At 42.0% G+C, this 14651-nt stretch overlaps 2 protein-coding genes across 6 annotated transcripts in view; one reads left to right on the top strand and one right to left on the bottom strand.

Annotated features, from left to right (window-relative positions):
• The window catches only part of ENTPD5 (ectonucleoside triphosphate diphosphohydrolase 5 (inactive)), a 21457-nt gene extending 15218 nt beyond the window's left edge, over positions 1-6239 (bottom strand). The window contains exons 1-3 of one of the 4 annotated variants that reach the window (XM_084521454.1): positions 6088-6239; positions 2217-2494; positions 1067-1146 (exon numbers count right to left, since the gene is read on the bottom strand). In XM_084521454.1, coding sequence (XP_084377580.1) covers positions 1067-1146; positions 2217-2433 — 297 coding nt within the window. In that variant the 5' untranslated portion in view covers positions 2434-2494; positions 6088-6239. Of the gene's footprint in view, positions 1-1066; positions 1147-2216; positions 2495-4842; positions 5239-5358; positions 6023-6087 lie in introns of those variants that run through there. The other 3 variants (XM_084521452.1, XM_084521455.1, XM_084521453.1) reach the window with 3 other exon arrangements.
• Positions 6211-14651, top strand: BBOF1 (basal body orientation factor 1; the record flags this gene model as incomplete). Of its 2 annotated transcripts, XM_084521445.1 has the most annotated exons (10): positions 6211-6501; positions 7360-7425; positions 8185-8328; positions 9284-9364; positions 9748-9818; positions 10219-10363; positions 10806-11305; positions 12097-12201; positions 13836-13898; positions 14443-14651. In XM_084521445.1, 10 exons carry the CDS (start codon positions 6211-6213, stop codon positions 14543-14545), a joined length of 1569 nt encoding a protein of 522 aa, XP_084377571.1. In that variant the 3' UTR covers positions 14546-14651. The 2 variants fall into 2 exon arrangements, with proteins under 2 accessions (XP_084377571.1, XP_084377572.1); XM_084521446.1 differs by lacking the exon at positions 12097-12201.

The following is a 14651-nucleotide window of genomic DNA, read 5'->3' as shown; positions in this document are numbered from 1 at the left end:
GCTCTTTTTGCCTTGCTGGTCATTTCTAACTCCTGATTCAATGGAGTGGCCTGGAACAAGTGTATTGCATTCACAACCATTCACATTTGAAAATAAAGATGGCTGCACTTAATTTACAATTGTAATAAGAAATTTAAGTTAATATACTAATTAATACATCTGATTGTGGAAGGTGGAACTGTCCAACTGTGTTTTGAAACAAGAAAATCAAAGTCCTGAGGCAGTAGAACAGTAACTGCCCATAGCAGAATTCAGCTAACATGGTGATCAAATACCTGAACTGCTCACGAATGAATTGCGTCCTACATATGTCACTGTGCAATGGCTTCCAAGATAACAGCTAAGAATCAAAGCAAACAAATTACTGAAAGTCTGGTGACAGGGGCAGAGAATACACCTTGAAAAATATTAAGGCCTGACTTAACCAGCTAATTGCATTCTGACTCTTCGCCTTCTCCCTAACTGATTAACAAAAAATAACTTCTGTAAATAGGACTATATACACAAAAAGTTAAACATTTTCAGCAGTCAGAGAAAATCCTATTTGCTAGTCAGTGTAGCATGACTAAAAATGAAAACCCAACAGTCCTAACCTCTAATAGAAATCAAAAGAAAATATGCACATTCTGAAAAATGACCAGCACTGAAAATTTCAACCAAAAGTAAAAACTGAGAAAATTTTTAGTATATGAGCCAGGAATATATGCTTACATACATCTGGGGTAGCTATAGGGGAAATAAATATTGAATACGGATGCTGCTAGAACCCAAAATCACTTTGTCTTTGAAATTCTCAAAGGCATACAGCCTAGTTAGATCTAGCACTGAAGCAATTAAGCAAGCCATCATTCCACTGACGAAATATGTAAAGCAACAGCTCCCATTTCACCGTGTAAGAATTAATTCACAAAAGTAGAGCAATAGATTTAGAGAGACAGTAGCAGAACCTTTACCCTTTTTCTTGACTCCCAGCAATTACACTTAGCAATATTTGAACTGCTTGATCGAGTCCAGCTGATGTTAGTAGAAGCAAGATCAGCTCAGAGGGAAGGAGGGAGAGCCTTACCTTTTCAGGCTGATCGGCATAGGCAGAAAGGCCTGGCTTCACAGACTCAAAGATTTCTCCTTCCAGCTCTGGAAGGCTTTCTGCAGAAATGAAACATTACACAAAGCAGTCAACAACTCAAATCTTTTTCATTAGCTTGGTTGTCTTCAACACTGGTAAAGTGCCTATCCTTGATTTCCCTTTGCAAATGCTATTTCCTTCCCAAAACAAACACTGCTCCTTCATTTCACAAACATATTCAACAGAACACTACCCTTATATCTTCCATATTCATGAACAATTTATTATGAACACATTGTTATAATTAGAGGTTATAATTCTATGTTAACACATTTTTCTAATTAGAATGTTGCCCAGAGAAATTGCGAATGCCCCATCCCTGGAAGTGTTCAAGGCCAGGTTGGATGGGGCTTTGAGTAACCTGGTCTAGTGGAAGGTGTCCTGCCCATGGCAGGGGCCTTGGAACTAGATGATCTTCTAAGGTCCCTTCTAAACCATCTTATAATTCTATAAGTACGTTCATTTTGCATTTGTGAACCACAAATTATAGCAATGTAATACGACCATTGCCTAATCCTAATGAAATTTCTTTCTCTTTCTGTCTCCAAGCTAATTGTGAAACTTTAATTCTTATTAAGGCACATACAGTCAGCTCCTGACTATCCTTAAGTGATTCATCTAGCTCACAAACACACAGCTGAACAGAGCTGGTTGGCTTCAGGCGTTTGACTGCAAAGCCAAACAAACGTGACCGTTGCTCCCAGAGTGGCTTGGGTCTAAAAGCTGTCCCTGAGTATTGTGTATGAGAAGTCAGGGTGAGTCCCTGAGAGCTGGACATTGTACTGGCCCTTCCCAACTAACACTGAACTCATGTGAAGCCACACAGGAACTACGTGTGGCCCTGAAGGGCTTGTTGGCAGAGTTTCACCACCAGCCTTTAACCAGTGCAAAATTTGCTGAGTCACTGTCCCCAAGCTAATTCACCCTCTTGAGGGCTGCTACACGTGCAGCCAGCTCGAGTACCTTCCTTGGTGGTTACAGCTCTTTAATTTAATGATTTTAATTTGTTATAAAATATGACATATACAGATATGTAAAATTTAAGTATTCCTTGATATAATTCAAGGTGCAGACTGACACAGGGTCTTACCTGGGCTCTTCTGCACAAAGGTGTAAATATGAATCCGTGTTCCAGTGCTTCCTGCATCGAACATTATGCCATAAAAAGTGTTGGCCTTTGCATTTATAGGGCACACATTAGGTGGAAAGAGATCCTGGAACCACATGACTCTGTTTGAATGGGAATGAACAAAGGAAAAAGAAGAAAACACCAGTGCTAGAAGGATGGGGAGTCTGGAAGATGCCATCCTGCCAGATCCACTTGAGGAAGTCAAGCATGGATGAGCAGTCACAGAGCTGGAGTAGTTCCTGTAAAGAAAAAAAAAAAAAGGAACAAAAATTACCAAGAGCCCTCTCCTAACAAAGTCTATAGAAAAAGTTCTGTCTGTACACATATATTTTGCCCTTTGCAAAGAAAAATGCTTTTCAGCACCTCATCCAAAAGATGTTATTTACTGTATTTTGGTGCCACAGCTGCATGTAAGTGATCTGTTCTTTCAGAGTAAAGGTTTTTCTGCTTCACAAATGCAGAAGAGTCAAAGTAATCCCCTCATCTCATATTTCTAGTTCTCACTTTACTTAGTGAATTTTTTAACTTGGCTTAAAGGTTCTCAAGATTTACAGCCTCCAGAAACTCCAAAAAGCCCAAATGTTATCCGAACAGAAGTATCATCAAAGAAGAGCTCAGGGCAGAACCCCTTTGCCCTAATATTTACACGCGTGAGATGCTGTGGCAGAACACAAGTGTTATTCAGACAAACAAAGAGAATTTCATCTCAGGCTATGAACAGCTGCTGGGAGAGGTCAGCGCATGGAGCGAGGGCATATCCTTCCAGCAGCATCCTGGTCCCTGGGAAAAGCCCGTGCTGCACAAGAGGGACTGATCTGTGATGTGCACCAGGGCTCTGCATCTCGGTATTTCTCACACTTCTCATTTCTGCCTTCATTTTGTTTATTCACTGTTTTCTTCTGACACAGTTTTCATTCTCAGAATTAGAAAACAACAACCTGACACACACTGATGCCTGGACCAGTCACCCTGAACACTCAGGTTGCTTAGATAGCTTCTAACATCAGCTTCTAGCAAGGTGCGTGACACAGTACTGGATATCCAGATACAACAACTATTCCTCCTCTCTGTTAACATGCAACTCTTTGCATAGACTTTTACTAAGAAATGCTAACAAAGGAAAGACGTGGGCACAAAAACGATAGGACTCATCATTCACTCAGTTAAACAGGAAGGTTGTTTGCATATTAGCAGCAGAAATGAGCATGTGGTCAGATGCCCCACCTTGTGCCGTATCACCTGCCCTGACATCCACCTGGAGCACTCGACACAGAGGGTTCATCGGCCCATCAGACACGGGTTTATCCCTCCACGTGCCCACGGTGCTGAATGTTTTACCTCATACACCTGTTCCTCTGCTCTGCCCCAGCCCCTCTGCTGCTTCTATTCCTAACAGTCAGTTATCTTCTAGTGATCTGTTCGGCCCCACTACGTTCATTCTCTCAACATCTTTATTTCCAACCTCTATCCTATAATTATCCATTCCTAATCCTAACCTCTCTCCTTTCCCTTCTATGTGAATTTTATGTAACCTCTGTTTCCACACACCTTTCACCCATGCCCAGAGAACTCACCCTTCCCTCCCAGAGGCAACCCTTATACAACTTCCATTATTTCAGCCCTTCACCTTTGTCCCTAACTACAGCAAAATGAGATTAACTTTTACCCATTCTCGCTAAACACGCCACACTGGGCCATTCTGTGAGTGCCTTTCTAACTCAGTCAAGTGTTCAGCTATCTCCGCAGCACAGAAAACGCCCAGCCCATTGCAGAAGGGTAACCTTGCTTATCTTCTGCGACCTTTAGTTGAGTCCTCCCTTTCCTAGGAGAGGCACAGAGGCATGTGCAGGAGCGCTGACTCTCGATCCACTCTGCCTTACAAACACATTGTGAGAAGCGATTTTATTGTTCCACAAACATGCAGCAGCCCTGGCCATCAACTGCAACCGGTCATGGTTTCTAAAGCATTTGCATTTTATGCAGTAATAACTGAGAAGTTAGTTCCAACCTGTAAAAACTTGAACTGCTGTCCTGAACAGAGTTCATGGAAAGTGCTGAGCTGTTTGGCAGCTTCATAGCTAGGGATTTGAGTACCATGCAGCTGGAATTACCCACATTTGCTTCATCACAGTAAGGAGGTCTGCTGAAAATCCAAGCTGCATCATTTAACCAAATATGAAGCCACACAAATGAGCACTACTTTAGCTGGTCAGGAGAGGTGTTGTTACACAATTTAAGTATTTTGTTTACTGAACAATCACAAATAAAACCTGAGCACCTGCCTTAAGAACAAACTCCAGAGTCTTGTTACAGACAGTGCATGTGACACTTACATAAGCCTCACAATCTCGGTTGATCCGAAAATATCCAACCAACTGCCATCATTAACACCAGCTTTTCTTGCCAGATACCCTAATAGATGAGTCTTGGTCTCCCTAAACTCTAAATTCACTAAAATTATCTTCTGTATCGCTTCTCAGCCATCCAGCACCATTTCACACTTCCCATTCTCTACTTCTCCCCTGAATTCTTGTCTTTCTTTCCACCTTTATGCACCCAAACAACAACAACAACAAAACCAACAAACCTCAGGATCCCCTCTCTCGTTAAGAATGAAAAAAGTACACTGAGCCTCTTCGATGAATGGTTCAGGCCGTTTACTAAAGAGCATCAGCAAACTGGTGTCCACGAGGTGTAAGTGTAGGATAGGAGAGCAAGAAGTCAGAGAGGGCAGAGGGAAATGGGCTGAGTGTAACAGAAACGGCAATGGAAAATGTGAAAAGAGAAGGTCAGAAGAAAGAACAGAGCGCAAATCTTAGGGTGGAGGTAGACAAGAGGTAAAGATTAGTTAATGAGAAAGAGGAATACTATTTCCAAGGAAGTTGCTCTCAGAAAACATAAAGTCCTCGCTGCTATCAGAATACAACAGGAAGGATGAAACGAGGAACGCACGGAGAGGAGGAAACCGGCTAACAGCGATACGAGCACAGGTTCGTTAACACCAGCAAGCAGCTCCGCGGGTAAAACACTCGGACTATCCCCAGCAGGCTGTGATTGCCGCCCACCCCGAGGCGCAGCGCCGCTCCCCGCCAGCAGCAAATACCTGAGGCACGCACCTGCAGCTGGGCGAAGGCAGCAGCGGCTCCTGCGGCGCAGAGATCCCCAGGGGAAGCGCTGCGGGGCTGCGGGCTCCGCGCCCGTCCCTCTGCTCTTCGCCCCGGCTGTCCGCTGGGAGGAGCGGGCGGCGTTACCGGGCCGCGGGGGAGGCGCGGGGACACGCGGGGCTGAGGGAAAGCCGCCGTGCGCCCACCCCAGCCTGCGGGGGGCACGGGGCAGCGCCAAGCTGGAAGTTAAACCAGGGCGGTAACGCGGCTACACGGCCCGCGGGGGGGAAGGTGAAGGCGTTACGGGTTATACGGGGCGATAACGCCCGTCGGCAGCGGCTTCAGAGCCGGAGCAGCGAAAGCGCTGCCCGCGTAGCGGTGCGAGGCGCGCAGCCCCCCAGGTGCTCACACGCAGCACAGCGACAGCACCGACAGGAGGCAGGGCGCCTAAACGCGAGCTCCTGAAACAGGAGAAGCGACACCGGCGCCGTCACGGTACCAAACAGCAACAAAACACCTCAGCACCGCACCGCACCCCGTAACGAGGCGGGGGACGAGCCCCCTCAGGGCAGCGCAGGGCAGGGCAGCACCGGGGGCTCCTCCCGACCCCCGTCAGCAGCCGCCCGCCGTTACCTGCCCGTTAGGAGCGGGCGCGGTTGCCGTGGCGACGCGGCGCTGTCCCCCCCCCCCTCCCCTCAGCCCGCCCGCCCGCCCCGCTCGGGGCTCACCGCTCGCTCGGGGCGCCGGCGGCGCCACATCCCGCCGGCGGCGGCGCGCGCGTCACGGCGTCACGCGAATATGGCGTCACGGGACGGTTGCCGCGGCAACGAGCCCGCGGGGCAGGAGCTAAGATGGCGGCCGGGCGGCCGGCGCCGCAGAGCCGCGGTGGCTCCTCCTGCTCCCCGGCTGCTGCTGCTGTGGCGGCCGGGGGGCGGGAGGGGAACGTGGCGGCGGCCGCTGAGGCGTTGCCGTGGGAGGTTCGGCTGGCGGCGGCTGAGGCGTCCCGGGCTGAGTACCGCGCGGCGTCCCGCCTGCTGGCCAGGAGCAACGCGGAGCTGCTGTGGCGGCAGCGGCGCCTGGAGGAGGAGGCGATGGCCGTGCAGGGCGGCCTGGCCAGGCAGGGCCGGGAGAAGGCGCAGGAGGTGCGGGAGGGCGAGCCCCTCGGCGGGCCGGGAGGAGAGGCTGCAGCCCTCCTGCGGCTTGAGGGGATCGGGATCCTGCCGTCCTCAGCCTCCTGGAGGAGGGCTCAGAGGAAATAAGCCCCAAAAACGTTTAATAAAATGAAAGGGTTTAGAGGAAATAAACCCCAAATCTGCTCGGAATGCAGTGAAAAAATAAGCCCTACACCGGTGGCCTCTATTGCAGGCTGTTGCGCTTGAATCCTGTGTCTGATAAAGCCAAGTACCAAGCAAAAACAAACAAACAAACAAACCTCCAGTTAAAATAACAAACTGAAATAAATGCCCTGTTTATTGAATAAGAAGACACAAATCTCTGATCCCCAGGACACTGGTGATATTCAATGACAGGAGACAATATTCTTGCTCACAGTCCGTGGTTTTCATTCTTCCTGCATCCATCATGGAAGCCCTTATTCAATCCCTTTTCCAGTTGCTTGATACTATCTGTATATCTTTTTTCCCCTTTTCCAAACAGCTTCTCTTAATACTGCACCGCCATCCAAAATGATAAGGAAGAAAACCCTCTGTCCGGATAGTTTTAATTCTTTATTAGACTTGCGGATCCCTTCAGGTGTTTTTACAGTTTAGGCTTGCATTATCTCCCATGCTTAACACAAATCACAAGTGGTTGTTTCACTCCCCAGTTTTAAAGGTGGTTTAATTGGCCCAAACACTGCAAGTGAGTGGCCCTTCTCTGCAGTTCTTGTCCTTCTGGCATCTTCTCATAATTTAAGTTTAAAGAGAAGAATACAACTAGGTTGCTATTCTCTCTCCCCTGCCATTCCCCCAGTTATTGTTTCTTAATTTCTGTTTTCACAGATCGAGAAACTGAAGAAGGAGCTGGTTCATTTGAAACAACAAGCACAAGAAGAGAACAAGAAACTGGTGAATGAGCTTTTTGTCCTCAGAACAGTGGGATCCTCTGGGCAGGCTGAATGGTAGTTTTGATTTTAGTGTGAGGAACAAGCTAGGGCAACAAACTGTTACAGGTTTTGGTACAAGAATCTTGCATGAAAAAAGAACTTGAAAAAACAGTGCTGACGTGGCAGTTATCCCATGACTCTCTAGTATTATTTCAGATAATAGGAGGAATATTTTATAGCATCTGAAATAGTAATAGGAACCAGCTGGGTAATGGTGAGGCCAGAGACACAGCAAAAATGCTTAATTTTTACTCAGCTAACCAATAACTAATTTGAATTCTTTTATAGTTATCCTTCATTCATTGCTATTGAACCAAAACAAATCTTAAAAAGAACAAAGAAAATTATTATTTGTTAATCTGGTTTAAATAAGTAACAGAACTGTGCTCATATCCACTTTAAGCCAGTAAGCCCCATGAAGAAGGCTCCACAAGGAACTGCTTCCCATCCATAGATTATAAAGAGCGAAAAGGATATAAACAATGTTATTGATGTTGCTTTAAAGTAACCATTCGTTTCTAGGCTTTTTATTTCACTGGAGGGTAGCTTTTGTTGAGTTAGCAGCATTTCTTCTAATGCTGAATTCCTTGTGGTTTTTAAAACACTGCAGCTCAGTGTAATTTCAGACATTCAGTCCTGTGTGCTGTGTTTTATGTGATAATATTTAGTGATTGACTTCCCTCATTTTGCTTATTTCTTATTGATTATTTCTGATTTGCAGACAGACTATTATGCCCAACAAATAAAAGAACTGGAAGAGAAATTTCATGAAAAAGTTGGAGAAATTGGCCAAATTCAATCAGAACTGAAATTAATAAAGGAATTTCGCAGGGAGAAAGCAGCTATGGAGAAAGAACTGGAAGATGTAAGTTTGTCATAAATGCAGGTTTGCGATACTTAATAAAAAAGCAACCTTTCTGTCTGCATGGCAACACAGAGTTTGGGAGTGGATGAGAAAAGACATGGTTGACCTATTGTTTTTTTTTTTTGTGTTTGTTTGTTTGTTTTGTTTTTGTTTTGTTTTTTTTTTCCTTTAAGCACAGTTTACATAGACTGAGCAACAGCACAAGGTTTATAAAATGCAATTTGCATAGCCAGAACTCGCTTCTATAATGGGTGAATGCTACAGGTTTGTTTTTACATTTTTATTTATTTTAAACAAAATTTACATAGAATCATACTAACATGGATGGACTAGAGGATTTAGTATACACTTTGGATCTATAATATGCTTTTTAAGTAGTGGTATTAACTGTAAAATGTTTCAGCTGTGATAACAAGCATCTCAGCTGGCTGATGGCATGAAAAAGGTGCCTCAAGCAACTTAAGTGTCTCACTGATTCAGCTTGCCTGATTTATTTTTTTTTCAACTACAATAAGTGTCTTGAAAATAAAACAAATGCTTGCTCAACAGCATTTAGATTATTAATATATATCTGCTTTTAAGCTAAGACACTAACTACACTTAGTCATGCATTTTTCAAATAATGCTTGAGGTGTTGGATTTTGAATGAGCTTAATGACTGAATGAATAGACAAAGTAAAGTAGATTTCTAAAACTGAGCATTAAACAGAGTGATGGAGCGTGTGTGAATGACTGTCAGTGATGTGAAAATACAGGCAAAGGTGAGCTTTGAAGAGGAAGCAAAACAGCAATAAAAGTTAGATTAAGTGAATTTTAGAGATTGTGTGAAGATTTGATGAAGATTGAGTAGTGCCAGGAAAGACTACCAAGTACCTTCTTGAAGAATTGCATCCACACTAAGTTGTAAGGCTTAAATTAATTTCCATTATTACAGAGACTTAATTTTTTATCACAGTTAAAAAAGAGTATGAAGATCTCAGACAGGAGACATCAGGAAGCAATTGTGAGACTGGAGAAGAGGTTCCTTGAAGAGAAGGTAAAGGCTGACAACAGGCAATTAAACTTTTATTAGAAAAAAAAATGGTTTCTCCCACTGACTACTCTGTCTTCTATAGTTCTAACAGTTCTTTACTCAGCATTTTACAGATTCCTACGTCAACAAAAGTATGATGACTGGTTGGAGGATAGGTGAAGCTTTTTAAGGAAGGACATGGGATGTCAGGATCCCAGACAGGCCTTATTCTCCACTTCTGTCAGGAACATCAGTACCCTTGGGAGTTCATTCAATTTATTCTTTTCTTAGCAAGAAGTAGCATGAGCTGGAAACTGGAGATGATTTTAGAATTTACACTGTATCAGGTTTTAACTTCAGTACCACAGTTCTCGTACAAAATTTAAACAGGCTTTTCTCCCTTTCAGAAAAGACTGGAAGAAGATACTGAGAAGAAGCTAGTGATGATGACAGAGACTGCCCAGCGTGAGGCTGTTTTGTAAGAAACACTTTTCATGTTTTCTATTTTACTAATCCATTTTAGTGGTGTGTTTTAAAGAACTAGTTGCCCATCTTACTCTGTGACCTTTGAAAGGCAAAATCAGTTACGATCTAAACTGTTTGCCCTATTTTAAATGTCAAGATGATGGCAGCACTTAAACTGTAGAACTCTTGCTGGTTCTAGGGGAGATCTGGAGGTAATAATCACAATCACACTGCTTTTTTCTCATTCTCACAGTCCAAATGTAGGACTAAAGATAAAGCTAGGAAAACTTTGTACAGACCCATGAGAATTTTACAGCTTAACTCTGAAATTAGGGCACTGAAATATTGATTTTCATGTAAAAAACACTAAAGGTTGTGATTAAAGCTCTTGGATTTTATTTCCCTTTGTCCAGGCAGCTGAACAGCATGGGGAGAGAGGTGTTTAAGGAGAATATTCGTCTTCAAGGTGCTTTCTCAGATAATCTGAAAGAGAAGATGGAATTGCAGAAAACAAAACTGAAGTTAGAGGAGGACAAAACTCTTCTGTTACTGGAGAAGGTTTCTGCTCTGGTTTTAATTCTGTTTCATTTCCCCCCAGGAAGGGGTCCCTGAAGTTCTGGGAATAGATGTAAGTGTAGTGAGACTAATTTTTCCCTAGTCAGATCTCTCTGCAGCTATTGAGTTTCAGAGTTGTCTGAAGAAAGCTCTTATTCTCTCTTAATTATGGAGGAGAAATAAGGAAGGATTTCCTATGATAGCCCACTGAGAATAGGTCTCTATGTAGTATACACTACATGCCAAGCCTTCTTTATCTGGCTTCTCCTGTAAAAAAAAAAAAAAAAAAAAAAAAAAACAAACAACTGACCCCAGAGAAGTATTCTCTCTTTGGTGTGATGGTGCCAGCATGTTTTACTACATCGTCAGTGCTGGGGAAAAAGGAAACCTCCAGATTTGGTGTGAGTGAAACAAAAGCCCAAAAAATTTCATCTTACCCTTTTAGGAAACCAGCGAGGGTTTGATTCGAAAAAAGATCCTACAGATCAACCACCAGAAAGCACAGATTAGAGATCTGCAGTGTAAAGTGGAAAAACTGGAGATGGCCGTATCTCACATGACCAGAGAATTTGAGACAAAGACTCAAAAAACACAGCATCAAGCACTGATAGAAAACCAGGCAAGCATGGTGGAGATCAAGAAACTGCAGCAATTACTAGAAATGAAGGACCAGGAGATGAATCGAGTGAAGAAACTAGCCCGGAATATTTTAAATGAGAGGACTGAGGTGGAAAGGTTCTTCCTAGATGCTCTGGAACACGTGAAGCAGGAGATCAGAGCGAGTAGAAAGCAATATTATGAAAAGGCACGGGCTGCCTATTACAGGAAAATGATGGAGGCATGTGCAGGGACTGAAGAATTTCCCAAAATCAAGACATTCAAAGGCAACATAAACAGCACAAACTGTGTGTATAGAGACCTAGAGGAAGCAGAGAAATGCTACGGGTATTTTAACACACAAAAAAAACCAACAATCTCTATCATCCCAGCACACCTTAAAAAAAAAGAGACCTGTGTGATGATATTGTCTAGATTTGGAGTGTTTGTGGAGACTGCTGTAGTGAGAATAACTGTATGAGGTCAATTAGTAAGGACTCTGTGGGCACCTAATCTCACTCTTTGATCATTATTTATATGAGTACTTCTCATATTCTGCCATGTGCTATGGAATTACTTGCAGAATTTCCAGTATAGATGCATTTCTGCAGTTTCTTTTTTTTATAATTATTGTAGCATCTCTGTTTTTTGGAGGTTGTGTAGGCATTGTTCTTCTGGCATTGCTCTTTTGCTTTTCATTCACTCCCATGACCTAAAAACATTGGAGTCTAAAAATTACAATTAACATTTTAGGAGCTCTTTACTATGCTGCTGATCATTTTAACAGAAGCAACCAGTAGATGGCAAATAGTCTTTGTTCAACTGTTCTTCCATATGCCAGAATAAAAAATTATGAGAATAAAAATTAGTTTAATATATATTTAGCTTCTTATGTTTGAACAGTGAAAGAAGCAAGGAAAGGGAAATGTGCTTGAAATGAATATGTTTATGGCTAGTTTAGAGACCCATATGTTTAGAAGTTGGAAAGACAGTACTGATTTATTTTCTGAATTTACATGCTATGAATAGCTGAACAAGAGCAATGCAGAAATAAGAGTTTAAAGCCCTTTTTACACATAGAGAATCCAAGAGAGAGATGCCTTTTCTCCTAATGCATTGATCTTTTCTGTGTTTTTCAGGGAAAAAGTACAGTTTGAAAAAGTGGATATCAGTGAGTTGACATGGGAACAAAAAGAACATGTTCTGAGATTACTTTTTGCCAAAATGAATGGCAGAAATCCATGGTAATACTCTGTTTCTTCAGTAGGGGAATGCAGAGCTTTCCCTGTTACTAAAGCTTGGCTGACAAACTCCAGAGTAGGGGATTCCCGGAGACTCTGCGTCTAGCATAAGAGTCTAGCTGTGTGGCTTGGTGTGAGATACTGTAGCCTTACAAAAAAGGTGATATATACAAATTTCAACAGGCACCAGACTATACTGCTAGTTCTTTGTGTGTAGTATCAAAAGAAAAGCAAGTGGAAATAAACTTTTGATAGTACCGAGGAAGACAGAATTATTTTTGCTCAGTGCAGTGGGATTAATTTTGTTCAGTTATTAATGAAATCCTATCCATTTTTATCAGACAAGTAGATAATGCATGTTGTGACAGTACCACTCCCTCTATATATTTTGTTTTAATAAGAAAACCATAAAGCAATCTAGCCGGTATTACAAAATACAAATATCCACAGCCAGGTTATTGAAAGGGTACTTACCATATGCTGGTTGCAGTCAGCATAAGGAACCTGAGAGCATGATGTGAAAGATGTCTAAAATAGGGTTTACACTGGAAATTCAGAAGTCAAACTGCATTAAATACATTATACACTGTTAACAGAATTTTTGATGGAATGCATGAGTGCCCACAGAGAAGTCTAAAATGCTACAGTTTTTTATGTAGTTTGAGAGCTAAACGGGGTGGAATATCATCTTCTCTGTTATTTTTAAAAATCTTTTGTTTAAATTGAATTTAAACTTTATTACGTTAATAGAGCGTAACAAATTTGGTTAAAGTTATTACAGCAGGAATAATAAATGCATAATTACATGATTAATCTGTTAGCTTTTATGGTCCCAGTTTAACTCCTCTTATCAGTATTTGCCAACATACAAAAATACATGTAAAGCTGTATGGTAGATACGCTTAAGGAATGGGATACAAATACTTCATTTTGATTTGTGATAAAAATTATTGTTTTGTTGTTAATTTCAAAGATTTCTATTATAAAATCTATTTTGTGTGTGCATTCTAAGTGAGATATTATTGAGTAATATTCTAGGATAGGAGGCTAGAAGTTTTCTTCCACATTACTACCTGTTGTATGGAAACATAAAATGCTATTTATTTACCAATAATTTGTCTACATGTGCTGACAGCCTTTCTTACTCTAAAAAATAATTACACACAGTTCTGATATATCTATTAGAAGAATAAATCAGGCCACTGGGAATCAGGAAGGAAACGGCCTAATATTTTGGTCAGTCTTTGATAGTCTTCACGGTGGTAGAAAGGATTATTTAGACCTCTGCTTAAAATGAAGCAATACTCACCCCTGTATTTGTAAAGGTAGCGGTGAACTAAAGGGCAGGAACAACACACAGCAGCACTGACCTCTGCCTATGCAATTTCTGCTTGAGTGCTCCTTGTTTACTTTTAGTTGTAATGATTTTTCCATAAATACAAAATTCAGTAGCGAACTGAACTCGCATTCAATTCATAGTGCTGATTTCAGAGAGTGTACTGCAATAGCTCGAGTGTCCTGGCACTTCTTGCTTGCTGTTTATTGTAAGAAACATCAGGAGTTTGATGTGGGATTAGAAACCTGGCTGAGCATACCACCTTTAGATGAGGATAACTTTATTCGTTTCTTCCCTACAGGAAGTACAGCAGAGTTCTGGCTACTTCAGCTCCAGCTGATGCTAAAGAAGAAAGCGAAGTTGGGTAAGATGCTAAATTATGCTGTACTATTTAACAACTTGTCAGTAGAAAGCTGTACCAGCAGTGAGATGAAGCAGGTACATCAGTGAGCATCTGCAGCTTGATCTAAAAAGGCCTTTCATTAACTGAAAGGCAGATACAAGTTGTATTTCTAGTACATTTAAAATAATCTGATTTAAAAATGCTGTTAGAAATGCAGATAATCAGAAAAGACATTTGCACACAAGTGAAAGGCCCCTACAAATTTCTAGAACACAGGTGTGGGGAAAGTGCAGGGATACTCCTCCAATTCTTCAGGCAGCAGGTAAGCTTGAGGTTGTCATAGAAGTTTAGAAGGATTTTAGAATTTTTAAAGGAGATAGTGTATTTTAGTAAGGCAACAGAAAAGTCAGAATAGCAATGCTGATTAGGAAGAAGAATGAAGGTGATTTGAAAGTGAATGGCTATAGACAATATTAGAGGCTATTATTTAATATTCCTTTCCCTGGTGTATGAAAGGATGCCCATGTGTTAATGGTGATTTACCTTAAATATTTTACCTTTGCAGCACAGAAAATGTTTCTTCCAACCTAGTATTTGTTACACAGCAAGCTGAATTATCAGAGTCATCTACAGCAATCCTTCCACGTATTCAGATGTTAACAGAGTAAGGCAGCCGTACACTTCATGTGAACAATATCCACAGCAATTACTGACTCATCTGCACTATTCATTTTGGAAGTTACCTTGTGAACAAAGCTGCAATTCTGAATCCTC

This window comes from Aythya ferina (genome assembly GCF_964211825.1).
Source record: "Aythya ferina genome assembly, chromosome: 5".
NCBI classification, from domain to species: domain Eukaryota; kingdom Metazoa; phylum Chordata; class Aves; order Anseriformes; family Anatidae; genus Aythya; species Aythya ferina.
This window is presented reverse-complemented; position numbering and strand designations above follow the sequence as displayed.